The sequence below is a fragment of the Microtus pennsylvanicus genome, chromosome 11 (assembly GCF_037038515.1).
Source record: "Microtus pennsylvanicus isolate mMicPen1 chromosome 11, mMicPen1.hap1, whole genome shotgun sequence".
Lineage (NCBI taxonomy): Eukaryota > Metazoa > Chordata > Mammalia > Rodentia > Cricetidae > Microtus > Microtus pennsylvanicus.
In genome coordinates this window covers 21,970,221-21,998,056 of record NC_134589.1, presented here as the reverse complement: position 1 = coordinate 21,998,056, position 27,836 = coordinate 21,970,221, and the positions used below count along the sequence as shown (strand labels likewise).

Genomic DNA, 27,836 nt, shown 5'->3' with positions numbered 1-27,836 from the left:
TTGGATCTGTGTCTTATTTTATTTTCTTTGCTTTGGTCTATACAAAAACAAAAAGAAAAGAAAAACCAATAACCAAAAACATAAAGCAATCATAATAAAACTCTGATGAAACTCCCCATCTAGTCCCCCAAAACCATGTGCAGGAGGTGGTGTGGGGGTCAAACAAGAAGGGGAGGAGGAAGCCCCTCACCACACCAGAGGGGTGATCTAGAGCACTTCTGCAGGTGAGCTGGACCAGTGTAGGGCAAGGTGGAAGGGGGCTTCACCAAGAGCTCCCCCGGAGAGGGGCAAAGCAGACTTAGCAACCTGGAGAGAAGGGCAGGTCCTGGAGGGGGCACTTGCAATCCCCACTCTTTTCCCCCCAGAAGGTCCCTGAATTTTTCAAAAGAAGCATTGGATGTCAGGGGTTGGGGCTTTGAACCTGTGTCTTGGATATCCCAGGACGGCAGGGCAGTTGGATGCTGAAGTTCATTGAGAAAACTGCCTCCTGGTGGGGGGAGGCGGGGAAGGAAGTCAAGGGGACCCAGGCAGCTGGAGTAGAGCCGAGAGGATTACTGTGCAAGAACACAGGCTGAGTCTAAAGCTTTAGTGGCCATAGCCATAGTGGGGAGGGGGAAAAGGTGCTGGGCCTGGATCCACAGTCCAGGGCAGAGAAGCAGGAGCAGACACCATCCCAAGAAACCCTACGGAGGAACTCTCTGAAGCATGGGTTCAGCAGGACGTCCAGGCTGGCTCCCGGGGTTCGGGGACTTTTCTGTCTCATCCCACAGTCTGCTCGAGAGCTTCCCGGGTGAGAAACAGCTCCTGTGGGGCATACAGACACAGGGATCAGGTGCTTGGCTGGTCTGCATCCCCTAGAAGCTCAGGATGCTATTGTGGCACCTGCCTATCACCCCCGAAAAATGCCTTTTTCCTTATTTGCTTAGAAGTAGCTGGAGGAGCAGGAGCTGGGTGCCAAGCAAGGGAGGGACAAACGCAAAGGAGCGAGGCTCCAACGGTGAAGCCCTTAGGGGACTAAGGCGGGACAATCCTAAATTCAAGGCATACCTGGGCTCCAGACTGAGTTAAAGCCTAGCCTGGACAGTTTAGCGAGGCTATTTCAATATAATGGAAGACAAAACCGGGGTTAAGGATGCAGTCCAGTGCAGAGCATTTGCCTAGCACACACAAAGTTCTAGGTTCGATTTCCAGGCTTATGAAAGAAAAAAAATGATCAAAAAAATAAAAAAGTGATGTCACTAAGGCTGGGGACAGATCTGAGGCCAGGCTGTGATACATAGTGAACTTTAGGCCAGCCTGAAACAGTAAAACCCTGTCAATAATAATCTTCATCTTCATCATCAAGGCAGGCCAGAGCACAACAGATCAAAAACCATAGGATTCCTAAACTCCTCCTCCACCCTACATGAGCCAGGATTTACAGCCCAGAATGGAACTGTCCCCACCATTCAGAGGGGAAAGCAGGTGCCACCGTAACCACGGCTACAGGCAGAGGGCAAGGCTACAAGACAGGAAGGGGCCATACTGAGGTGGAGTCAGCTAGGCCAGCATGTGGTCTGCAGTGGGGTAGGGAGGCCTCAGGCCGTCGCTGTAGGTGTCCATGGGGTAGTCCCCATCCATGTCCATATGCATATCGAGTGTGTCCAGAGGGACATCGCTGGAGTACATGGGGCGGTAGGTGGCATCCATGTCTGGGGACGAAAAAGAAAGACTTGTCCAGGGATCTGCAGGTCACACATGGTAGTAGAACAGGCCTACTGCTAGGACCCTAGCTCCCTCCCCACCCCCACCTACTGCAGGAATCTAGACTGGAACACACTGGCTACCATAGGTTTCTGCTCTCACTCACATAGCCCTGGGCAATGGGTTGGGGCCCCACACTTACCATCTGCGTAGGGTTCATTGATTGGGATCATACTCTGGGCCTAAGGAAGAACAGAAAGACGTAAGTGTGGAAAGTATCCTCTGGGCTACCTTTCCACCAAAGGTCAGAGAGGTGCTCTAAGGGGCCAGGAGACCCCTCAGAGAAGGAAAAGAAAACACCAGTGTTGGGGGCTGGAGAGATGGCAGATGATTCAATAGCTAAGAGCACTGGCTGCTCTTTGAGAGGTCCTAAGTTCAATTCTCAGCAACCACATGGTGACTCACAACCATCTGTAATGGAATCTGATGCCCTCTTCTCTTATGCATGCATATAAATATAATAAATATATATATAAATAAATAAATATAAAAAAAAAGAAGTTCAAAATCCATTGGTCCCAGCACTAGGGAGGCCGAGGCAGGTGGACCTCTGTGAGTTTGAGTTCAGCTTGGTCTTACAGAACTAGTTCTAGGAGAGCCAGGGCTACACAAAGAAATCCTTTCTCAAAAAACCAAATAGCCAGAATGGTGATAGTGCACGCCTTTAATCCCAGCACTTGGGAGGCAGAGGCAGACAGATCTCTGTGAGTTTGAGGCCAGCCTGGTCTACAAGAGCTAGTTCTAGGACAGGCTCCAAAGCTACAGAGAAATCCTGTCTCGCAAAACTCCAAAATAAACCAACAAACAAACAAAAAAGAAAAAATAAAGACTGAGTTCAAAATCAACCTTGACAGATCTCTGTGAGTTCAAGGACAGCCTGGTCTATAGAGCAAGTTCCAGGACAGGTGCCAAAGCCGTACAGAGAAACCCTGTCTCAGAAAAACAAAACCAAATCAAAACAAACAAAAAGTCAAAATCAGCCTTGAGATGACTATTGAGTTGAAGGTTATCCCTGGCTACACAAGACTCTATATAAAAATAAAAAGACACACCTGAAAACTAAGATAAAATCCCTGAGGTCAGCTAAGCCTCCTCAGAGAGCAATGAGCTGCCCCCGTAGCTCGCACAATCAGATGTTCAAGCCCAGTCAGGTACTCACAGCCTCCCAGGCAGCTGGGTCATGCTTGAAGAGCGAGTTGGTGAGCTCCACAGACACTCGTTTGCGGTAATCCGGGTTCTTGTCCTCCGAGATGCGGAACAGGACAGCGGCGGCATAGGTGGCTGAGCAGAGGGGGAAGGGAGGTCCAAGTCAGAGGCTTACTCTACTGTGGCCGGAGGAACAGAGCCCAGCCTCCTCCCTTTGGCGCCTGCCCACAGGCACAGCCCCTCACCGGTGCCCTCATTGCGGGAGTGGAGCAGTTCCATGAGAGGGGCAGAGGCGCCCTCGGCATCAATGGCATCGGCAGCCTCCTTGTCCTGGGCTAGCTCACACAGCACCCCGGCAGCCACACGCTGGATGTTCTCCACAGAGGAATACAGGAGCTAGGACAGAGGACGCAGGAGGAGGAGAGATTAGCCAGGCTGTGTACCAACAATGCTGCCCACCCTCACCCTGCCTAGCCATCTTAGAAAATGTAAACCTGGGAAAACATAAGGGGGAAAAAGCAGACAAGCGCTATTCGCTGACCAGACAGTCTGCTAACACGTCAGCAAATTACCAGTGTGTTTTCACTACAGTCCATTGGTACACACTATAGATATGTGTGTGTGCGTGTGCATCTGTGTATGTGAGTATGTGAGCACACATGTATAATACATGTGTATATCATGGTGATTGTGTTTGGGGGCACATGTACATGTGGGTTCACGTAGTTGTGTATGAAGGTCAGAGGTTGAAGTCACGTGTTTCCTTCAGTCGATTCTCCAACTTTGTGTGTGTGTGTGTGTGTGTGTGTGTGTGTACAGGGTCTCTCACTGAACCTGAGGCTCCCTGTCTGGCTAGGCTCACTCGGTTATGCTGACACACCTGAGTGCTGGGGATCCGAACTCAGGTCCTCACAATCGCACAGCAACCACCCTACTGACTGAGCCATTTCCCCGGCCCCACTAATCATTTTGATTCCTCTTTTTTTTCTCCTGGCCTGCCACAGAAGAACAAGGCATTTCCCTGTGTATTTCAAAACCTGCCCTATCAAGCTATGCGTTCATACGGATGAGAATGAGAAAACAGCTGCCGGCTGAAACAATCTCTTAGCACTGAAGACAGGATGGGGAAAGGAAGAAAAACTGTTTTCAAAGACAAAAACCAAACCAACTCTTCCTGGGCGGGTTAGCTCAGGGGTAGCGTGCTGGTCTCCAAGCTTGCGCAGGGCCCTGGGTTCAACCCTTAGTACCACACAACTAAACAAGCATCCCACTGCGTGGCTGTGTGGCTGTGTGACCTAACAAGCTATTCTTGTGTTTATTTAGCTCTTCCTCTAAAAGATAAGGTCTAGACCGGTCTCTCAGTCTCCCCAGCAACCACTGTGTCCTGACATTCTTCTTCTTCTTCTTGTTTTTTAGATGGAGATTTGTGTAACCCAGGGTAGCCTTAAGCTCACTCTTGCTTGGCTGATCCTCCTGCCTCTGCTCCTGGGTGCTGGAATGACAAGCATGTACCCCCACGCCCAGTTGCTTCCTTCCAGGCCATTTCCTTACCATCAGACAAAGACTTTGTTTGGGATAGCTGTGTCTGCAATTGTTATTTATCTCCCTGTATAAACCTCTGCCATTTGAGTTATGTTAAATGATTTCCTCAAGGGGGGTCAGATTTGAATTCCAGGTCAAAGGATAGGAATATTTCCAAGACGCTCTTCACACGGCAACAGCAGTTCACAGGTTACACACACACACACACACACACACACACACACACACACACACACGCCAGGGCACAAGGCGCTCGTCCAACCCTCAAGCTATCTTCTTCATTGGCCAGTTTGACAGTGGAAAATGAACTCTCGCTGGGGGCTAGATTTCATTTCTATAAATTCCTGGGCTGCACCCTGTTTGCTTATGAGCCACCTGGGAGCCACTTGTTGACTGACTCTGCCCACACAGCACTGCTGGGACCCAGGGTTAATGAGCTCCTGTCTGCTGAGACACTTGCTCCTGTTTTCCAAGTTTGTGCTTTTCAGGTTGTTTTGAACACGCAGATGCTCCTACTGCCTGCGTGGCATCTCACCTCCCAGGCTTCTGAGCTTGGAAAGCCACTCATCCACCCTTCTGCACAGTCCCTGGTCCACACACCCCAAAACCCTTGGCAGTATCTGGGGACACATCTCCGGCTTCTCTGGACTCACCTGGACAAAGAGGGGAATGGTGTTGAGCCGGAAGATCTCCATGCGGTTCATGGGATCCCGGGCGAGGATGTGGAGGGCTCCGGTGCAGCCCTCAACGATCTCTTCCATTCTCACGCCATCCTGCATGGGAAGAGCCGTGAAGCGTGAGGACGGGGACAAGAGGGCCCTGGACAAAGCCCCACCAAGACCCTGACCCCGGTCACTAGTTCCCAGAGTTGGCACTGATGTCAGCTCACCCTCTTATTTTATACACACAAACTCTGAGGACCCTCCCCCAGCGTCCCCTCCCAAAGAGACCACCTCAGTTGCCACTGAGCTCATGTACCGTGTAGGGTTGCTGGGTGCCGGCGGCCACATGTCGCTGGGCATCCTGGTGGGCCTTGACCAACAGCTGAACCAAGCGGGGAATGACCGCAGCCTCTTGCAGTGGGGCATGGTTGGCTGGGCACAGGGCCAGATTCCGGATCAGACCAATGGTTGCCTGGCAAGGAAGGAGGCAGTGATCAAAGGTATTCCTTGAACATCTGGACAATCCCAACTCCCCAGCTTCCGGTGTTTTGTGCCTGCTGCCCTCTCTTCTGAATCCCAGTCCCAGTGTAGTGACAGCCGTATAAGGAGAGTCCTCACTATTTGAGAAACCCTGCTTGGGGGGATGGGGGAGCTGTAGGCACAGGACAGAAACAGTCTAGATCTAAGATTGGGGCTTTAGCTCAGGTGGTAGAGGGCTTACCCAGCATGCACAGCGCCCTGGGTTTGAGGCCCAGCACTACACCAGGTGTGGGGGGCACATGGCTGTCATGCCCGCACTTGAGAGAGGTAGAGGCAGGAGGATCAAAGTGATCCTCAGATACAATCTAAGGCCAGCCTGGGATACCTGAGACTCTACTTTTTAAAATAATTGGATTTAGCTCGCTGAGGTGGGACACGCCTATAGTATTCTCAGCAGTCAGGGTCTGAGGCAGGAGAATTGCAAATCTAAGGCCAGTCTGGGCTACACATCTCAGAGACCTTGTCTCAAAAGCCAGCCAGAACCAAGCATGGTGGCAAACACCTTTAATCCCAGCACTTGGGAGGCAGAGGCAGGAGAATCTACACGAGTTTGAGGCCAGTTTGATCTGTATAGTGAGTTCCATGACAGCCAAGGCTACACAGAGAGACCCTGTCTCAAAAAACCAAAATAAATACATAAACGCTAATATTTTTTAAATGTGTTAAGATGTGTGTGTGAGCACAGGTCAATTTTGGGTGTTGTTCCCTTGCTTTTTACACATGGTTGTTAGCCAACCCTGTGGTTGCTGGGAATTGAACTCAGGACCTCTGGAAGAGCAGCCAGTGCTCTTAACAACTGAGCCATCTCTCCAGCCTCTAATAAAAAAATTTTAAAAATAAAGAAACACAGCCGGGCGGTGGTGGCGCACGCCTGTAATCCCAGCACTCGGGAGGCAGAGGCAGGCGGATCTCTGTGAGTTCGAGGCCAGCCTGGTCTACAAAGGGAGTTCCAGGACAGGCTCCAAAGCCACAGAGAAACCCTGTCTCGAAAAACCAAAAAAAAATAAAAAATAAAAATAAAGAAACACACGGAACAACAAAAACAAACAAAAAAAAACCATTTAAGCAAAACGACTGCAGGTCTCTGGAGCAGAGACAATATTGAAGTAGAAACTGCTGAGAGTGGTCCTTCCTGTTGTCTGAGCCAGTGTGTCTAGGTCCTCTGTGCTGCTCTTCCCGCGCCCTTCCTTACTATATCCCTGTAGTACTGCATGGGACAGCACGCACGCACACCCCGAACCCCCACAGCAAATGGCTGTGGCCGTTAGTGGCTACCTTGACCAGTGGCCACTGGTTGGGCTGGTTGAGCAACTTCACAATGGCTGGGATGCCATAGTTGAGGCGCACAGAGTTCTGAGCCATCTCAGCCTCCGGGTGGCGGCTGGTAAGGTGCCTCAGGGCACAGACAGCAGGCTCTGTGATGTCATCCTTGTCCCCGGCTCTCAGGATGGCGTGGATGAGAGCCTCCACGCCGCTGTTCTGCGTCACCAGCGTCTTGTTTTTGCTGTTGTTGCAGGTCAGGTTGGAGAGGGTGCCTGTGGCGCAGGTGAGGACGTTGACGTCATCCACACTCAGCTGGTTGACCAGGATCTTCAGTACGCTCTCTAGACCCTCCTGAGAGAGGAAGAGCATGAAGGATGAGGGACACATCACCTCTACACGGCCTCCTCAGTAGGTCCAAGGGGAGTGGATAAGCTGACGGACTTGGTCTTTCTTTTATGTAGCCAGAAACCTTCACCCCGCGGCCTCGCCCTCGCGTGCCCTGGGGAAAACTGTTAGCAGCTCCTGGAGCAGTAGAAGCCATGAGGCTGAGGAAGGCCAGCTATTTTCCCACAGACTCACAGCTGCAGGCTTGCCTCCAAGCCTCTGCTCTTTCCTCTGCCCCACGTGCTTCATCCCTGCTGGCCGCAGGAGGCCTCTGGTCAAGAGGAAGCTAGCAAGGAGGTCAGAGGCTTCAGTGGTCAGCTGATCCCCTGTCATATACTTCTCACCTTGCTGGCCCTTTTCTGTCACACCAGGGATGCCCAAGGTAAATCTACTTCCAAGAAAAATCCCTAATTCAGAAACCTCTCTTCTCCCAAGGAAGGCTGGTGGGTCTGAAAGACTATAGGCCTCAAGGATATACAATCATGGGTCAGAATGCCAGTTCTGCCATCTACCAGCTCTCAACATGGGCTTTCTTTTAACTCCCTGAGCCTCAGTTTCTCCCACAACCAAGAGGGTTGCTGAGGAGATTAAAGTCAGCTCTCATACCCATGGAAGCCAGCAGAATAGACAGGGCTTGCTGGGCGGTGGTGATGGGTAAAACACAGGGACAGAAGTCTGCTTGGAAGATGGTGCCAGGGACTTGCTCTGTGGTTAGTATTTTATTTATGCGTATGGGTGTTTTACCTGCCTGTGTATATCACCATGTGCATACATGTGTATGTCCACATGTGCACCATGTGTAAGTCTGGCTCCCTCAGAAGCTAGAAGAGGACATCGGATGCCCTGGGAGCCAGAGGTATAGGCAAACGTTCTTCACCCCTGAACCACCTCTCCAGCCCCTGTAGTTGGATTTCCCTTAACAGTACAGCTCCTGTTCCAGGGTCTAGGCCCAAACTGTCCCATCACCATCACCTGAACCCCAATTTAAAGATGTCAGCCCCCTTCCTCTTCCCGTCCCAAGCCCTAAGTAGGATGAAAGCCTCCCACTAGAGGTGTGATGGGCTTCTGGGCCTTTCCAGCCTTAGCCATGAGGGAGGGGGACTCATAGGTCCCAGAGATGGGCCCAGGCCCCAACTCACCTGCTTGGTGGCCACATCCGAGAGGTTACGCAGAGTCCACAGGCAGTTTTGCACCAGGCGGGGGCTGTTGCTCGTCAGGTGCTTACCCAGAGCCTGCATCCCACCTGGGGAGGGAGCAGAGGTCCTGTCAGCCTTAGAGGAGCCAGATTGACGGGCAAGGACCCTACCCTGATCCTCCTGACCCCATAGATCACTCTTTTTTTTTAAATTTATTTATTATATATACTCCCCAGGAGATGGCGCCAGATCTCTTTACAGATGGTTGTGAGCCACCATGTGGTTGCTGGGAATTGAGCTCAGGACCAATTATAAGATCACTCTTATAATTTTATTTTTAAAGGCTTATTGTGTGTGTGTGTATGTGTGTGTGTGATTCTCAGTGCCCATGGAGGTCAGAAGAGGGCATCAGATCCCCTGAATTTGTGCTACAAGCAGTTGTAAGTCACCAAATGTAGATAATTGGAACCAAACTTAGATCCTCTGGAAAAGTAGCAAAAACTTATTTATTGTGTGTGCAACATTCTGCCTCCATGTGTGCCTGCAGGCCAGAAGAGGGCACCAGATCTAGGGCACCAAATCTCATTATAGATGGCCGTGAGCCACCATGTGGTTGCTGGGAATTGAACTTAAGACCTCTAGAAGAGCAACCAGTGCTCTTAACCTCTGAGCCATCTCCGCAGCCCCCATAGCAAGAACTCTTCAGGTCTGTGTCACCTTTCCCGTTCCCCCACAGGCCACCTTGCGGTTGGTCCTCATGCTTACCGGCCTCCACGATGGCAGGCTTGTTGCTGGGACACACGGACAGCACCTTGAGCACTCGGCTGGTCGTCCAGAGAAGCTTCTCGTAGCTGTAGTTCCTCATGATCTGCACTAGCCCCTGCGGTCCCCCGTTGGCCAGGATGATCAGCTGTGGGGGAGGGAAAGGCGAACATGAGACAACAGATGTACGTGTGTGTGTGTGTGTGTGTGTGTGTGTGTTCAGGAGCTATCATTATTAAGCTCCTGCTGGAGTCTTAATGACTTTTGTGGCTATCAAATAAGCCAATATCTAATACCGAATGCTGGCAAGGATGTGGCAAAGGGAGCCTAGCACAGCCATTATCACAATGCTAGTGTAACACACTATAAACCTTTGGAAAGAGTGCTAACCCACTGAGTATAAAGTCTAGAAGTGTTTAAAAACAAACAAAAAGAAAAAGGCCTTCAGTCCTGCTGGTGCTCCACACCTTTAATCCAGCAGTTGGGAAACTGAAGCAAGATCTAGGGTTCCAGGTCAGTCTGGGTTAGATGCTGAGACCCTGTCTAAAACACACAGAGAGAGCTGGAGAGATGGCTCTTTTCCAGAGAAACATGGTTCAGTTCCCAGCACCTAAATGGTGACTTACAACCGTCGCTAATTTTAGTTCTAGGACTCCAGCACCCTCTTCTGGCCTCCATGGGTACTACAAGCCATCTCTCCAACCCGCCTCCTTTTCAATTCTAGGGACTGAATTCAAGATCATCCAGCATACTAGGCAGCTTTCTATCACCCAGTTATATCCCTAACCCTAATTTTTTTTCACCCTTAAAATACTGGTACTGAAGAATTCAGAAATAGGATAAGAGACACAGTTATCTGTAGACACATTAATATGCCTTCGGGGAAGCGACCTGAAGCCACGGGATGCTTAGCTTTGTTGGAGAGACCCACCTTGCTCTCCTGGTTGCCGTAGGCCAGGAGCTGCAGGCAGTCGGTGGTGATAGCCAGGAACTTAGGGTTGTTCTTGTTGAGGAGGGGCACCATCTTCTGCAACCCGTCAGCCAGGCGCACCGCCATCTTGGCGCCCTCCTGGTAGAGCAGCAGGTTGTGCAGCGTGGTGATGGCGTAGAACAGGACAGATTCTACAGGGGAACTGGGGAGCAGGCAGAACCCAGGTAAGTCAGCTCCCAGAGCCCAGCCTGAATGTGGGTGTGGGAGGAGTGCCCACCACATCCAGAAAGCTCACCCCCAATCAACCGCCCCGTGCCAGTAGCCCTTCACCAAAGTCTCATTCTCCCTTTTCACTTGTGCGTGTGTGTTGGTGTCCGTGAGCGTGTGGAGGCCTGAAGACAACCTCAGGTGCCATCTTTAGGAACACAATCACCCTCCTTAGATACAGGGTCTCTAACTGGCCCAGAGCTCACCAATTAGGCTAAACTTGGGCAGCCAGCAGTAAGCTCCAGGGCTTCCTCCAGTCTCCACTCCCCCAGGGCTGGGGTTAAAAATGCAGCCTGCTGCATCCAGCACTGTTACATGGGTGCTGGAGATTGACTTGGGTCCTCATGCTTGAGAGGTAACCCTTTATTGACTGAGCCATCCCCCGCCCCCAAGACACCCGGTCCCATTCTTTTCTTTCTGGTTTTGTTATTTTTTGTTTTTTTTTTTTTTAGAGACAAATTTTCACTATTGTAGCTCTGACTAGCCTAGAACTCTCTGTATAGACCAGGCTGGCTTGGAATGCACAGAGGTCTACCTGTTGCTACTTCTTGAGGACTGGGACTAAAGGAGAGCACCGTCATGTCCAGTCAACCCCACTCTTAAAGACATGAGCCCACAGCACATCTATCTCCACTCTTGCCTCTGACATCCGGCAGGTTGCTAATTACATACTAGGTGCCTGAACGGCTGAGTCACTACTGTGTGTAAGGTCAAGGAGGAAAGCTCCATGAAAACTTCCGAGGGGAGTGAAACAGCCTCCCTACCCTCAAAGAACTCCTGCTCAATGTCAGTACAAGGCCAGGAAAGGGGGGGGGACCGCATGGTTGGGAGGGGCTCAGATATGCTGTTCTCTTGCTAGGACAGCTTCCCTCTTATCAACTCTGACCGAATCCACTCCTCTGTCAAAGCACTGCTACACCACCTCTGGGCAATCTCAACCTTTCTGCTGCTATAAATTACGTTACATCCTTACAGTCAGCCTGTTGTTTACGTTACTGTCTCTGGGTTGGGCTCTGAGCGGCTGAGAGCCAGGATGGGTGTGGTGCTTAACTTGTGTATGGAAGCCCAGGAATGGGGTGCTGGGAGGCCCCTGGCTCGTGTACTGCAGAGGAGCAAGTTACCTGAGCATTCGGACGAGGGCAGGGATGCCTCCAGACTTGAAGATAGCGAGCAAGCCCTCCCGGTGGTGGGAGAGGTTGTGCAGGATGCTTGTCGTGCATCGGGCGGTATCCAGGTCACTGGTGTTCTGCATGGTGCGCACCACAGCCGCCACCAGCTGGGGCGAGCCCATGAGGGCACGGCGGGACGCCTCCTTCTTGGACAGCTGGTTCACAATCATAGCTGCCTTGGTCACCACTACCTGGAGGAAGCATGTGAGATGTTGAGCGTATGGCTCAGGCTCCTTCCCCACAGAGGGAAGGAAGGCATGACATCCTTCCACAGAGCTTAGATGACCCAAGTCAGTCTCCAGATGCCAGACTCATGGCTTCCTTCCCTCTGGGGACAGCTAGTTTTGTCCCGCCCCACCTCCAGGCCCTTCACAGACCGGGTCCTCATCGTTGAGCAGCTTGGTGAGCTCAGGCAGAGCCCGCGTGGCCAGCTCCGCATCGTCCTGGTAGTTGATGAGATGTACGATGGCCGACTTGAGCAACTGGGATGGCTCCGCCAGTCGCTGCAGGTTGGTGGCTTGCCCCTCTACCTGGGTGGCCAGCAGTAGAGAACTGTCCTCGCCTGACACACCTGGACACATGGCCTCCCGCACTCGCTTGGCTCTGGCTGTCGTGGACATCTGGTACTCCAGGTCACCTAGAAGCCAAATGATGCAAGGATTGAGCTACATGAAATTTAGGGGGACTTGAAGGGCAAAGTAAGCTGTGCAGACACGGCTCCAAGCTGCCTCATACGCCACCAAAGTACAGGACATCACTCACGATTCTGTACCTAACAGGATTCTGGGAGATTGCCCTTGCCACTGCTTTTATCACCTTTTATCATGAGGCCCATCTAGCCCACCCAGCATAGGGAACTCTATGACAACTAACTAAAATCACAGCTATGATTCTTGTCTGACACCTATCATTACAAAAATGGTATGTCTATATGTCATTACAAAAATATCTATATCAAATATTTATTTACTGCAATACAGTTCTACAAAGTAAAAGTAGGGCCGTATATTTGCTCAGCAAGCACCCTACTACTGAGCTATATCCCCATCCTTAAAAAAAAAAACATTAAGGGCTGGAGAAATGGTTTTGCAGTTAACAGCGCTTGCTGTTCTTACAGAGAACTTAGGTTCCATTCCTAGCACCTAGATGATAGCTCACAGCCATATCTAACTCCAGGTCCAGGAGGTTCAGGTGCCCTCTTCTGGTGACCATAAGTACTGCACCCATTCAGTGCATATACATACATACATACACACACACACACATACAAGCACACACATCTTTAAAAATTAAAAATATTTTACGTTTCCCAGAGTGACTTTGAACTTACTCTGTACTCAGAAAGCCTTTGTACTTGTAATCCTCCTGCCTCGGCCTGCCAAGTAGCTGGGACATCACATACCTTTGCTACCATGGCCAGCTCAGCAATAATAACAGCTGTGACTGGAGTTGTAACTCAGTTGGTAGAATGCTTGCCTAAGAAGGTTCCACTCTCAACACTGAATAAAACAAGGCACGGTGGGACACTCATGTAATAATTACAGTACTCCAGAAGTGGCAGCAAGAGGATCAGAAGTTTGTGGGTATCCCTGGCTACACCTGAGATAGCCTAGGCTACATAAGACTTTGTCTCAGAAAAACAAAACCAGGGGCTGGAGAGTGGCTCAGTGGTCAAGAGTACTTGCTATTTTTATCATGAAGGTCAGAGTTCGGATCCCAGCACCCACACCAGGCAGCTCACAAACAATGTAACTTCAACTCTAAAGGATCCAAAAGAGGATGCCCTCTTCCGGCCTCCAAGGGTACACTCGTGCATATGTGTGTATACATTTACATAGACACACCCACACATAAATAATGACAACCCAAAAGAATAGCTAACGGTGGAATCCTTCTGTGCCTAACTGTGGGTTAAATACCTTTCTACCACTTTCTCACTCACTCTTACAGCAATCTCTCAAGGCAAGTATAATATTATCTCCGTTTCTAGGACCTTGGACACAAAGGCCATAAAAACAGTGGACTCAGGTGCCCAAAGCCCCACCCCCCTCCACCTGTAACCATCAGGGCAGTCACAGGATTAGACAAGCTAAGCATCACCCTTCTAATTGCACACTCACCTGCCACAAAGTAGCAACTCTCTCTCTACAAAGGGGGTCAAAATGAGTCTCAGAGTGCCAGCCAGGGTCCCATAGCCAATGAAGAGACAGGACAGGACCTAGGCTTTGGAAAGGCAGGAGCAAAAGCCCTCAAGAAAAACACTGGGTTCTACCTCTGGGGTGGGCGGGAACTATTTTAAAAAGTCCCAGATAGCCCTGCCATGGCAAATGTCCCAGTGCCTAGAGAGGCAAGCCGAGGGTTATTCTCTAATTATGGGGAAGGAGAGGCTGCCCACAGAGATCTCCCACCCGTATGCTTTGCTGTCGCTCCCAACATGCACCTGGCCCTGCCAGGCACAGAGGCTCCTGCCTGGGGGCCAGGAAGGAGACCTGAGACAGGGCTCATAGAGCCCCAACCAGCCACTGCTCACCCTGCAACTGTCCAGGCCCCAGAGCTAATCCCCTGGAATGTTTAGGGCCCTGGGGACATCTGTGAGTGACAGTCCTAAAGCCATGTGCACCTCTGTCCCAGAGAGGAAGGAGCACCTGGACTGGTAGAGTGTTTGCCTTTGTGACAGAAACCCAGAACAGAGTCTCAGCTGCTGTGTGCCTGTCCCTGGGACATCTGCCTGTCACGTGCTAGCCTAGCCTAGGCTTGAACACTGTGCCGCTTCCACCAAACTGGGATTGGTGGGGTGGGGGTGGGGGCGTTGTCCCCGGTCTCTCTCATCAGATGCGCATCTTCCCAATAATCACCAGGTTCCCACTGAGGGTAGCAATGAAGTTTCCCTATTACATAGCTGGGACCCCAGAAGTCAAGAACTGCAGGCTCACCCTTCCAACCACTGGCACCTCTGGGCAGAGCCTATGCCCATATTCGGAGATCATGAAAATGACATCTGTGTCTGTCTCTGGGTAGCCACATGTTCCCCTTCAGACTCCCTAAGTCCCCAAGAGTAGGAACTTCTTTCAAACCAGGGACCCCCTCGATCTACCTCCCACCAAGATCCAGCCAGAGTTTCTGTCCCATTAAAAAAAAAAAAAAAGACAACCCTGGAGTCCAGACCTTGGTTCTGGGGCACCCCCTGTGTATAGGTGGTTGTCTTCTTGAGTGTGTACTGCCTGCCGCAGGCTTCGTCCTCGTCCATGATGCCCTTGCTGCTGACGGAGGGCACACAGGTATTGACACCTGAGTGGATGCCTGAGTCGTAGGTGTACGTCTGCTGCCACTCAGTCACCTTGATGGGCTGTTCAATCAGGTTCATCACCTCCATGGTGGCTGCTGGGGTGAAAAACAAGAGCGTGCTTAGCTACTCCCAGTTTCAACTCAGCTGCGGCCCTCTTCCCTGAATCTGCCCTTCTCCTTCTCCTGATACCCCACCAGGGCCTCAAGGCCCTCAGAAGATGGCAGACAGCAAGGTGCAGGGGTGAAGAGGAAGGGCACCCAGCCCAGAAATGGGCCGCCCGCCAGAAGACTGCCTAGGCACCGTAGAGCTGAAGATGGGCCATTGTGGTTAATTTAAGCCCTGGGCTTGCCTCCTCAGCTCTGGTATGGAGACAGGAAACAGCCAGACGCCTCCAGCCCGGCCCCAAGCTACACTCACCAGTCGTTCCCAACCCAACAGTTCCAGCAGCAAAGGAACTAAGGGCTTTGGGCAGCCGCTGGGGCCCTGCAGACAAGTCCTCCCCTGCAGCTGCAGCTCCCCGGGGAGGGTTGCCTAGACTGCAGCACCCAGCCAGTCATTGGAGGAGAGACTGGGTGGGTCAGGGAAGCTGTTCAACAGGTTTCTCGGGCACACCCCAGGCTCCCTCAGCTCCTGGTCTCACTTTCCAGAAGGTCAAGCCTAACCAGGCCCTCCTCTCTTCCAGTTCCCAGCTTTCCCAGTATTCTGATCCTGACAGGCCAGTTCAAATCTCGGCTGGCTTACTCCCTAGCCAATCCATCTCCCGGTTGGATGCCAGGGGCTTCAAACTCAGGTTCTACCACTCTCATAGATGGCTTGCTGTGAGGAGAGTGCTGGGGAAGGACCCACTATGGATGGCTCTTAGCGGGTGCTCAGTGTTGGGGACCAGGGTGTTGCAGTCCTAACTGGGCTATTGGCTCAGCTTCCTGGAATCCAGGCTAGCAGCGTGGAGTGGAGCAGGCCTCTGGAGTGGTCACTGCTGTTGAGGAATCTCACCCTGCTTGACGACTTGAGGCCACTTGAAGACTCACGAGCATCTGCACCCACTTGATATGTGGAGGAGGCTTCCCATTTGGTCTGTTTGGGCCCCACTGCCATGCACTCTGACCCCATCCCAGCCGCCACCACCCAGACACAGGCAGCCAGGGAATGTCTGCAGCCTGCTACAAGTCCCCATCTCTCACACATGCCTCCAGACCCCCAATGCCTTCTCACACATGGCTTTCAAAGCTTTGTTCCCCAAGTCATAGATGTCTCGCCATGGGACCAGAGAGAAGACCAGGAGGCTTAGCAGTGAGGTCTTCACCCTCCACACACCAATCTGGCCTCAGAAAATGAGCAGAGCCCAGGCTAGTCCACGCATAAAATGGGGTAGTGCCTGGCCTCTTTCCAGCAGCGTGTTCCACCGCGATGCCAGGGGAACCTGCAAAAACGAGGGTGGGGCACCTGGTGCACCGAGAGGCGCCACCCCAGGAACAAAGGGAATCGGGGGCCCCTTCCCAGAGCATGACGACAGAGAGGCATGGTGGAACACGCCTGTCATGCCAGCACCCGGGAGACTGGGATAGAGGGATCACCAGTGGGAGGCCAGTTACAGAAGCAGACACTGTTTCATAGAAAAAAGGAGAGCTTGATGAACGTTCTCCCCGCCTGCCCTTCATGGGCCACACAGCCCCTCCCCTGCCACAAGCAGTCCTAAAACAGGCAAGAGCAGCACCAGCTCCCAGCTGCCGCCTTTCTCGATTCCCACCACCCCGGGTGACTCAGAGTTTCGTTTGGGGCTGATAAACAGCAGTAAGCCCAGGCCAGCGACAGCAGGCTCTGTGCTGCCAGATGTGCACAGCTGCTCCCAGACACTTGCCAGGAGTCGCTATTTTAGAATACCCCCACCTTCACACGCTCCCCTCCTCCCAGCTCCAAGCAGCAGCAGCAGCAGCAGCAGCAAGTGAAAGGCCAAGGGTAGAAAATCAGGAGCTTGGAGGAGGCTGGTTCAGGAAAACCCTGCCTTCCCCCATCCTGTCCTCTGCCCCCCAGGGTGCTTCTCAAGAGAGAACTGAGGAACTTAGGAAGAATGAGTGGGTCCCAGAAGTCACCTTTGGGGGAAGGCAACAAAACAAAACAAAACAAAACAACCTCCAAGCTCTTGAGAAGGCAAACCCATTGGCAGTGACCCTCCAGTGCCCTATGGAGGCGAGGTCAAGAGGGTGAGGAAGAGCTGCAGGACAATAGCCCCTGTAGGCATGAGCTCCCCAATCTGACCACAAAGCTGCCTTCTACAGAGATAGCCATCTAACCCTAGGACCCAGAAACACAGGAGAGTGTGGTTTATCCCAAACCACAGGAGCCAGCTTTGGGTTAGAAGGGAACACTGCAGTCGAGGTAAGCCTCGGGAGAGAAGGTTTGCTCACAGGCTAGTCCTCGGGCCCAGCTGGCCAGGCCTGGAGCCAAGGGAAGCCAAGGGCTGAATAGCTTCCCAGGGCCATGCTTGGGTCAAAGGATATCAGAGGGCAAGCGGCCAGCTCTCTAATATCCAGTGAATTCCAACCCTACTGGCAGGCCTTTGCAGATTCCCAGTTTCTAGGTGGCTCTCTGCTCAGTGCTGGGCCTGTCTTACTTTTGGATTGGATTTAGTGCACCTCTTAGAGTCTGGAGGAAGCTGGGTCCTCTGCCCAAGGAGAGGACAAGAAAGAGGGTGCTCAGGCCAGACGCAGGTGATGCAAGCCTTTAATCCCAGCACTCAGGAGGCAGAGGCAGGCGGATCTCTGTGAGTTCGAGGCCAGCCTGGTCTACAGAGTGAGTAGGATCCAAAGCTACACAGAGAAACCCTTCTTGAAAAACTTAAAAAAAAGGGAGGGGGGACTGTTCCAGGTCTTGTAAACATGAGAGCATAGGCCGGGCAGTGGTGGCGCACACCTTTAATCCCAGCACTAGGGAGGCAGAGGCAGGCAGATCTCTGTGAGTTCAAGGCCAGCCTGGTCTACAAGAGCTAGTTCCAGGACAGGCCCCAAAGCTACAGAGAAACCCTGTCTCAAAAAAAAAAAAAAAAAAAGAATGAGGGTGCTCGTAGGTAAAGAACCTCCCACCTATACATTGCTCATATTAGGGCCTGGTCTCAGCTCTGCCACACATACTGGGGACCTCTGGGCGGTTTTTTTTTTTAACCTCTCTGGGTTTTACCCACAAAAAGGCTGGCCCCATGATCTCAGAAAAAGCACTGGCGTCTCAGATTCTAAGGCAGTAGGGTTCAGATGTCAATGAAGGGAAGGCTGAAAGCGGGCAAGAGACAGGAAACGCCAGAACTCTTCACAAGACAGCAATTCTTGCAACAGGAAAACTGGTAGTCCAGTGTCAGACAGGACGTCAATCAACTTCACCTTTTCCCCTACCAACTCAAGAGAACCTGGGAGATTCTTCCACAACAAGCGAAAGTACAGGTTTGGCCATTCCCGGGGTGGAGAAGCCGCACCCAGTTTGGTCTCAGTGTTCTCCACCCTGGATCCACAGGTCAGGCCATCCACAATGAACAGAGCTGGGCTGGAAGTGAGGGAGACAGTGGCGGGGGACCTGCCCAGGCGCTGGGCCAGAGATGGGTAGGAACAGAGACAGGGACAGGGCGGGTTTCCTAGTTGAATGGGGGGACCTTTGTTTAGCAGTGGGATTCTGCGGCATTGTTGGCAGCAGGGAGGAAGAAGCCGGCACAGAGATGACAGGGTGGAGTAAGGGGGCAGCTCAAAGGCAGGAAGAGAGAAGACACAGGCCCTTAAAGGGTATGCAAAGGGCCCTTCCCCCACTGGCTCCAGTCGGGGAAGAGCCCCGCCCTGCATGCCTGTTCTTCTGTAGAGCCAGCTGGGGTGTTGGCACCAAACACCCTCCATCCAAGCTGTCCTGAAGAATGACGCCCAGTCCCGACTTTAAAAATAACCCTACCAGAGTGACAGCAGCCTCCGGCCTGGCCAGCACCTGCAGGGGACAGTCAGTAACAGGCTCAGCTAGGCTGGGCTGCTACATGACAGTAAGACACTGAGAAATATGCTCAGGAACAGGTTGTTGAGAGACCATGTTGGACCTTGGTGCGGAAACAAGGCATGTGGCCGCTGCACGGGGGGCAGGCAAGGCTGGGCTCCCCTACAGGTCCTCTGGGTCAGAGACTGGCACCCTGTGCATACCCAGATCCACGAGCTTAGATCAAGGCAGGGCGGGCGTGGTGCGTGGGCAGCTTTGCAGAGGGTCTTCCATCAGAACCGACCCCTAACTGGCTGTGGGCCTTCTGGCAAGCCATGACATTTTATTTGTCATGTGATCCCTTTCCTCAGACTCTGTGTGGACCTGAACACAGCTGCTGCCTCCCTGACTCCCTCCTTCAACCAGGAGCGGTGGCCAGTCCAAACAGAATAGCCCCCACCTCAGGGGGTCACTGCTTAGAGGGGTCACCAGCCCCAACCTTCCCTCCTCATGGCTTCTAGATCCAGCTGGGATGTAGCCAGCAGTTCCGCAGACAGAAGCACACACCTTTATTGTACAGACAGACATAGGGACTTCTAGAGACTGCTGATACCAGGAGGGAACTCCTCACTGTCCCCCAACATCCCATTCTACCATGGTGAGAGGCTGCTGGGCAGACACCATGGCCTCCATCTGCAGACAAGGAGCCATGCGTGGCCAATGCTGAGACAGAAGACAAGGGAAGTTTTCAAAGGAAAACCTCACTTCCAGCCTGGCAGCCAGGGCCAGACCAGGTCGCTGAGAAGGGGTCTGGAGTGGGAGAGGCTCAGGCCGTGACCCAGCTGCTGTTTGTTCTCTCCTGGGCTGCATCCCAAAGCAAACAGAGCAGGGTGGGAAAATGAAGAGGATGTACAGGGGCCCAGCCAAGTGGCCTGACCTAGAGAACCTCAGGGTTCCCCTGCAGAGGGTTCCGGCTGCAGCTGCATCCCTGCTGAGGACACTTTCCTTTGGGACAGCGTCCTGTCCCGAGCCAGCAGATGAGCCCAAACCAGGACTCTTGGGAATGGAAAATCACTCCAGCTGTTACACGCCACCAGCCAGCACTAGCGCTGGAGCTTCGGCTGCCCCATTAACAGTAGTTGGAGCCCAGCCAGTTAGGGTATGATGCTGCAGGATAGGGCTAGACAGAAAGGACCTGAACACTTAGTCTCCAGACAACACAGCCTGCAGAAAGTTGCTCTGCAAGAAGGCTTCATGAGAACACCTTGGCTAGGTTTGCTGCATAGCCTGACGACTTGAGATCAAGCCACACAGTAGGACAGAACTGACTCTTGCCCCTCGACTCCTACCTGTATGCAGTGGTATGCACACGCTCCCCCCCACAGATAACTATTAGAAAAATGACAACTTGCCATGGTGAGGGCATGGGAGGACTTCTTGAATGAGGGGCTTAAGAGTAAAGTGCTAAACCTGGCGGTGGTGGTGCACGCCTTTGATCCCAGCGTTCGGGAGGCAGAGACAGGCGGATCTCTGTGAGTTGGAAGCCAACCTGGTCTATAGAGGAAGTTCCAGGACAGCCAGGGCTACATAGAGAAACCTTGTCTTTACCCCCCCCTAAAAAAAAAGAGTGAATTGCTTGAATGGCTGCAGAAAGTCCTCCCCCAGCTGGGTTCTGACCCCTATACTGGGAAGGAATAAAATCAACTCCCCACTGTATACAGTACACACTCGAAAGGTAAAGATCAGCGGACAGGAGAGTGGGGCGGGGAGGGAGGGCTCAAGGTGGCTGTTTCACAAAATTCAGATTAAGGACAACTTTTTATTCTCAAAAACTTTTGTGCACTTCTCAGTTTTAAAAAATGATCGGGGGGGAGGGGCTGGAGAGATGGCTCAGTGGTTAGGAGCACTGACTGCTCTTCCAGAGGACCTGGGTTCAATTCCCAGCACCCACATGGCAGCTCACAACTGTCTGAAGATCCAGTGCTGGGGCTTGCCACCCTCATACAGACATACTTGCAGGCAAAACACCAATGTACATTTTAAAAAATTAAAAGATGATAACTGAGCTTGGTGGCACATGCCACACAACACTCAGGAAGCAGAGGCAGGGGAATCTCTGTGAGCTCCTGGGCAGCAAGGAATACAAAGAGAGACTCTGTCTTTAAAAACAAACAGCTGGACAGTGGTGATGCACGCCTTTAATCCCAGCATTTAGGAGGCAGAGGCAGGCCTCTGTGAGTTCGAGGCCAGCCTGGTCTGCAAGAGCTAGTTTCAGGACAGGCTCCAAAGCTACAGAGAAATCCTACCTCGAAAAACCAAAACAAACAAACAAACAAAAAAACGAAAAGAAAAAAAAAAAGGTGATCAAATGTGAATTTCTCAGGGAAGGGAGGCAGAGTGATGCCCCACAATGAGGCAGCTCGTTGACTTCTCAGCCTCTTCCCTTAAAGGAGTGATATAAGACTGACTCCACCTTGGGGAAAGGCAAAGAAAGCTGAGCATCCTCTTCTGCAGTCAGTTAAAAGGTCAAGATGTCAGGAGACCAGCATGGCAGACAAAGAGCTATCTCTCTCTTCCAGCCCAGGAAGTTGCTGGAAAATGGGGCGGTCCATGTCGCCAGACACCCACCAGATTCAACTCCGTCCCAGGAGAAAAGCCTCAGGGTGTCTCTCTCATCTGCAGAGACAAAATCCCAGTGACCTGTCCTCAATTTCACCACTTTTTCTCACTAGAGTTCCAGGGCCAGCCAGCTGCCGGATGCTGCTTTCCCTTACAGCCATGTGGTTCTTCTCCCCAAAGTCCCCAAACAAAAAGTTTCCTCCAAGGACTCTGTAGGTCTCAGACAGACTATTCACCCACAGGAAGTGCCTGCAGGCCAGGATGAGCCTCGACCTGTTCCTCCTGCTCAAGTGAAGACCTCCTTACCCAGAGCTGGAGAGATGGCTCAGCAGTTAAGAGCACTTACTGCTCTTGGAGAGGACCCAGACTAGTTCCCGGAACCCATATGGCAGCTCACAGCCCTCTGTAACTCCAGCTACAGGGGAGCTCACACTGTCTTCCGGACAGGAAGTCTTTTTCTTCTGTCTAACCTCTATTCTGTCCCCTACTCCCTTGTTCCAGGGCCCTTGGGGTGCTAGAAAGCCACAAGTTCATCTACCTGTGAGGCAGCCAGAATGACTTCATTCTCCCTCTGAGTTCCTCAGGCGCTCCTTAGCGGTCTCCTCTCCGGGATCAGCAACCATTATGCTGTGGTTCCCTCCTGAGTTTTGTTTTGTTTTGCTTTGTTTTTCAAGACAGGATTTCTTTGTGTAGCCTTGGCTGTCCTGGAACTAGCTCTGTAGACACAGGCTGGCCTCAAACTCACAGAGTCACAGAGATCTGCCTGCCTCTGCCTCCAGAGAGATGGGATTAAAGTCATGTGCCACCACCACGCAGCTCCCCTCCTGATCTTAGGAATATGACAACCTAGTGGTCAGAGCCTCAGTCTTCAGGCTATACCAGTACTCAGGCTGCACCTAGCCCAAAGACCCCACTTCTAGGCCCATTCTGGTGCCAGGTGATAGGTTGGCAGAGGGGCCTAATCAGTCATACCCAAGAAGACCATGTACCACCAAATCTTTCCCGAGGGGTAGGGCTCTGAATGACAGGCAGCTCCCACAACTTCTCATCCTGCCCCACAGCAAGGCCCTCCTGTGGCCGTTACCACAGGCCAGATGGTCCCCAGCCAGGACAGCCAGTTCCCTCCAAGGAGCCCGACTGCACTACCTGGCATGATCTAGCAGGACACTCACCCAGGCCTGAACCTGACTCGCATGTCTCCATTCTCCAGAGAGCACCCCGCCCCCCCTTTAACTTGGCAAAGTCCAGGATGCTAATGAAGCAAGCAAATCCCACTTCCTATCCAGGGTCCAGCTCGGAGAGTTCTGACCCATGCTCTCCTTCCCTCTCTTCTCCCCTAACTCCTACCATCACCACTCTTGATTTTCACTGGGGAGATTTCCCAGTGCTGGCAGCCCGGAGGATGAGTGAGTCACCCCCACCTGACAAACCTGTCCCGCCTTCACCACCCCCATGCATCTCCTAGGGCTTTTCTGAACTCCCTTCTGTCTGTGGAGCTGAGGTTCTCCAAAAGCAGCAGTGGACAACTTCCAGTGAGCGCTAAAGATGTAGCTTACGGGGTAGGGCGCTTGCTCTAGCATGTATGAAGCCCTGGGTTCGATCCCCAGCCCTGAATAAACCAGCCACAGCGTTACATGCCTGTTGTCATTCCAGCACTTGAGAGGTAGAGGCAGGAGGATCACAAGTTCAAAGTCTGAGCTGGTGAGATGGCTGGTGGGGTTAAGGCTAAATTGGATCCGTGGGACCACATCGTAAAAGTAAAAAAATAACCTCTGAAAAATTGTCCTCTGATCTCCACAGATGGGCTGTGTCCTGAGCATGCTCAAACACACAGGCACACACGAAATAAATGCAATAATAATAATAATAAATGTTTTAGGGCTGGAGAGATGGCTCAGAGGTTAAGAGCATTGCCTGCTCTTCCAAAGGACCCGAGTTCAACTCCCAGCAATCACATGGTGGCTCACAACCATCTGTAATGGGGTCTGGCACCCTCTGCTGGCCTGCAGACATACACACAGACAGAATATTGTATACATGATAAATAAATAAATAAATAATTTTAAAAAAATTAAACGTTTTAAAAAGTTTGCCAGGCATGGTGGCAAACCTTTTATTCTGGTACTCAGGGGCAGAGGCAGATGGATCTCTGTGAGTTCGAGGCCAACCTGGTCTATATAGCAAGTTCTAGGCCAGCCAGGGCTGCCACTAAAAAGAAGAGTTCAAGATCAACCTCAGAGGCTAGCCTGAGTTACATGAGACTTTGTCAAGAAAGGAAAAAGGGCGCAGGGAGGGGAGTAGTTAGTCCCATCCAGGGCTGAGAATGGGGATCCATGGGAAAAGAGATTGCCTAGTTTGGATTTGATCCTTAGCACCTAAAAGAAAAAATGAGAGAGAAAAGAACTCCTTCCCGAGTTGTACCGGAGCCAAACAGCAGAATGAAGTCTGAGCTTGGAACAGAAGGCTTCCTTGAGTCTAGCGGCGCAACACCGGGCAAGTTCCTACCCTTCCCTGAGTTTCTGAGGATGGAATTACTGCACCTGCCTATAAGGTAAGCATGATTCGTGGGAACCCTAGTGAAAGGCTTGGTACCATGTAGTCTTCTGGCTTTGAGTTACCATCAATCAAAGCACTTACTGGGTGGATAGGTTTATTATTCCTGTTTGCCAAAGAGGTCGCTGAGCCTGCAAGAGGCAGGGTTGCCTTGACCCAAGCTATATAGGTAACAAGACGCTGCTCAGAGACACAAGCTAGGTCACTCCAAGCCCCTGACCCGGTGCTCAGCCTGCTCCATTAGACTATCTCTCTCAATCACTGTTATTCTGTGGACCAGCCAACTGTGTCACCTTGTTCTGAAGTAGCTCTGCACGGGGACGGGCCTTCCTCTCTTGAGCAATGGCCTGTGGGGCCCCCAGGAAGGGAAACAGTCAACCAGGCTCCGCTTGACCTTCCGTTCCCACAGGCTGCATTCTCCAAGCTCAACCATAGCAGGCCAGACGGCGGCTCCAGAGGGAACGGGGTGGAGCCCGGGTGCGGGGGAGGCTCCTGTCACCCAAGCCCAGACTTGATCTGGCAAGAAATGACTAATTGGATCCTACCTTTGCTTCCCCTCCCTCCTGGCCAGTCAGAAGCCAGCTTGGGCCAGGCACCTCCTAGCCATACTTCCTCAGTATTGTCTTTTCATCACAGCCACAAACCAGATTAGCTAAACTAATCATTTAGCTCATGTAATTACAATGCCTTCCCCTCCTCCACCTTGGCACAGAGAGGAGGAAAGACAGGTTGCTTGGGCCTAAACTTCATGCCCCTGGTGCTTCCTAGAGGTGGTCACACATACTTAACCACTCCCAGGACCGTGTCTGATCCCCACTTAAGGGGTTATTCCAGGGGAGGGTCTGATCTCCATCCCCACTCTCCCATCCACAACCAAGTATCAAGGCTTCCCAGGTGAGTCAGAGCAAGAGCACTGATGACCCTCGCCCCATCTTCCCTCTGCCCAAGGCTAGCCTGGGCATTCTTTCTCTGTCCCTCAAGGAGGCTGGGCTCCAAACACCTGTGAAAAGACCACACTTCAGATTTGTATAAACCAGAGCAGCAAGCCCAGGAGAAGTTCACAATTCCAGCCAGAGATGCGCTCTCAGCACACCGGGGACAAGGGAAGGGTGGCGCTCTCACTGTTCAGCCTGAGGGTGCCTGGCGTGGAAGAAGCCTTCCACAGTAAAGACTTCCTCCTGTCCCACTTTCCCCGCCAAACACTCAGGAAAAGGGTGGGTGGAGAAGGGACTTCTGGCAAACCCGCTGCACCTTCATAATTTAGAAACTCAGTGAAGGGCAAGCAACATTCCTGCCCTCCCGCCTCAGTTGTCAGCCAGCTAAGTAAAACGGGGAATGGGATGAGGGGTTGAGGAAAGACGAAGCATTCTCCCGATCTTTCTCAGTGTGACCCAGCCCTGCCCTGCCCCACCCCCATTCCTGGGGAAGGGGCAGAGATCGGGAGGGAGAGGCACTTAGCAGGCCTCGTATAAGGGGGTGTGGTGGTCCCCAGAGGAGGGGAAAGGGAAGGAAGAAGACACTTTCAGCACCCTCCCACACCCTGCATTGATTCCCCCACCTCAGTCAGGCCTTAGGGGCCTAGCAAACAGGATGGAGGTGGGGGCAGGGAGAACAGGGTCAAAGCGCAGGCACTGGCCCATGTTCAGCCTGGAGCTGGCTGGGGGATGGGGCTTTCCTCCAAGAAGCATCCTCAAGTCTGGAATCAGTTCTGAGCAAGGAGACAGGAAAATCTCAGAGAAGACTACCAGGGCTACTTTCTCCTGGAAAGTTTGTTTGGAGTGATTTCTCAACAATAATGGGTTGCAGAAATAAAAAGGTATCGCTGCTTTCCTATCAACACTCTGGAAAACACAGCTACTGAAAACCGGGCAAACGCTTCCTAATTCTCTCTGCTGGCCCAGACTCCAAGCCCAAGCCACCAGTGTCTGACATCGGTAGGGCACTGAGCCCAGTTCCTTTACCAGTTCCCCAGTCACCCCATCCCACCTCAATAGAAAAAGGCATAGACCCGCTTATACTAGAGCGGAGGGAGGCGCCACAGGTACAGCTCGAAGCTGAAGGGCAGGGCCTCGGTCCTCCAAGCGCTCACCTGCTCTGCTCAGCAGGTGGGGACCGCGTCTCTGGGAAAATGTGCACTCGGCCCCCACAGTTGGGTAAGCTGGGCGCAGACAATAGGGCCCCACCCAGGCCTGGGGGAGTAGGGAGGGAGGGAAAGCGAGGATGACGCGTGGGGTGGGGTGAGGGTGGCCCCAAAGAGACTAGGCAGCAAGTTTCCCTACCGGTAAAATGCTGTCACCCTGAGCTCCAGGACCAGGCGGAGCGGGTCAAAGTCTGCCCCGTCAGCTCGAGGCGAGAGTCAGGGACGCTGCGTCGTGCGAGCTCCGCGGGCCCCGGGGGAGGCGCGAACTCCGAAGCACCTGCCCTAGTTTCTCTCCGCCCTTCTCAAACCTGTGGTTCGAGTAGCCTGGAGGGGAGCTCCAACCCTGACCGCTCGTCCCAGGGGTAACGTGCCCAGGACCCCAGCGCGCCCCCTGTCGCCGGTGCAGGGTGCGCTCCCTGGCACCCGCCCTCACCTGCCCTGAGACCGCTGGAACCCGCCTCTAGATCGCTTGCTGTCCCTTCTCTACCCGCAGTGATATGCACCCCGAAATCCATATGTACCTGAGCGTGGAGCCGGGCCGGGCCGGGTCGGGTCGGGGTTGGGCCGGGAGGGAGCCGGCGGGGGTAGCTAAATGAGCTCGGCGCGCTCGGGCGGCGGCTGCTCCGGACTCTGGCCAAGGCAGCAACTCAGTAACCGAACAAAAGGCAAAAGGACCTGACAGCCAAGCCACACCTCTCGCCCCCTCGAAGCTCCTCCCCTTAGGGAGACGCCCACTCGTTGAGGCTAGCTCACTGGCTGCCCCGCCTGACTATCCCATCGAGGGGCGGAGCCTCGCGCCCAGACCTTTACCACGGCCGCCTCTGTTTATGCGCTCACCATTGGCCCCAGGGACTGCCAGTCGGCTCTGGGGTGGACGCCAACTTGAAGTCTCATCATTACTCTGCATCTATTGGCAAATAGAAAGTTTCTTCCTTATGATTGGACAGGGGGCTGTCAGTAAGACTAAGGAAAAAGCCAATGGAACAGGTGGGGCGTGTCTTGCCCCACCCTAGCCCTGAGCAGGTGAGACTCAGTACCGTCCCCTTCCCCCTACCTGTTCAACAGGTGAGTCAGGGGGCGGCCTGGGAAAGGAGTGACGCCTTCACTGGCCAGCCGACTCAGCGTCAGGCTTATTCATTCCTGCCCCAACGTAGCAATAAGATGTTTGTAAAGCATTTCATAGGCTTTGTGCTAGGTTGGGATTCCTCCCTTCTACAAAAGCTAGAGTGTTCCTTCTATTTAGAATTAGAAGGCCTGGGTTTGGGTTCCCTCCTTAGTCTCGGTATGACCTCAGGCCAATTAGTTTACCTTTCACCCCGTTTCTCTTCATCGGCAAAGTGGCTTCATTAGCTTTATCAGTCTTAGGTTGGAGAGATTAAATGAAGTAAGCTTTGTGGTAGTGCTTAAACAGCCAGGGATGTCACAATTTAACCAATGATATGGTCAATTTCAAGAACTGTTGGGAGGGCCCAGCGGTGATGGAGCACGCCTTTAATTCCAGCACTTGAGAGGCAGAGGCAGGAGGGAGGATGTCTGTGAATTCTCGAGGCCAAGCCTGGTTCTACAGAGCGAGTTCCAGGACAACCAAGGCTACATAAAGAAACTCTGTCTCTAAAAACAAAAAGCAAGCAAACAAACAAACAAAAAAACCTGTTGGAGCAACAAGACGATCTGCATTAGAAGAATATTTTTAATGGACTTGCATGGCAGCTAAACTGCGCAAGCCCTGACAGCCTGAGTTTGATTCCTGGAGG

General features: G+C 52.5%; 1 protein-coding gene across 3 annotated transcripts; it reads right to left on the bottom strand.

Annotated features, from left to right (window-relative positions):
- Jup (junction plakoglobin) lies at positions 1-26,803 on the bottom strand. Of its 3 annotated transcripts, none has more exons than XM_075990754.1 (15): positions 26,604-26,803; positions 14,711-14,926; positions 11,923-12,182; positions 11,498-11,736; positions 10,110-10,311; positions 9,182-9,326; positions 8,420-8,523; positions 6,909-7,247; positions 5,410-5,565; positions 5,085-5,204; positions 3,135-3,285; positions 2,903-3,024; positions 1,886-1,925; positions 1,526-1,691; positions 1-804 (listed from the first exon to the last, which is right to left on the bottom strand). In XM_075990754.1, the coding sequence occupies exons 2-14, from the start codon at positions 14,916-14,918 to the stop codon at positions 1,540-1,542; spliced, it is 2,238 nt and encodes a 745-aa protein (XP_075846869.1). In that variant the 5' UTR covers positions 14,919-14,926; positions 26,604-26,803; the 3' UTR covers positions 1-804; positions 1,526-1,539. The 3 variants fall into 3 exon arrangements, with proteins under 3 accessions (XP_075846869.1, XP_075846870.1, XP_075846871.1); XM_075990755.1 differs by having other exon boundaries at positions 14,711-14,923; positions 26,604-26,732; XM_075990756.1 differs by lacking the exon at positions 26,604-26,803 and adding an exon at positions 26,222-26,601.
- Positions 26,804-27,836: the final 1,033 nt, after the last annotated feature.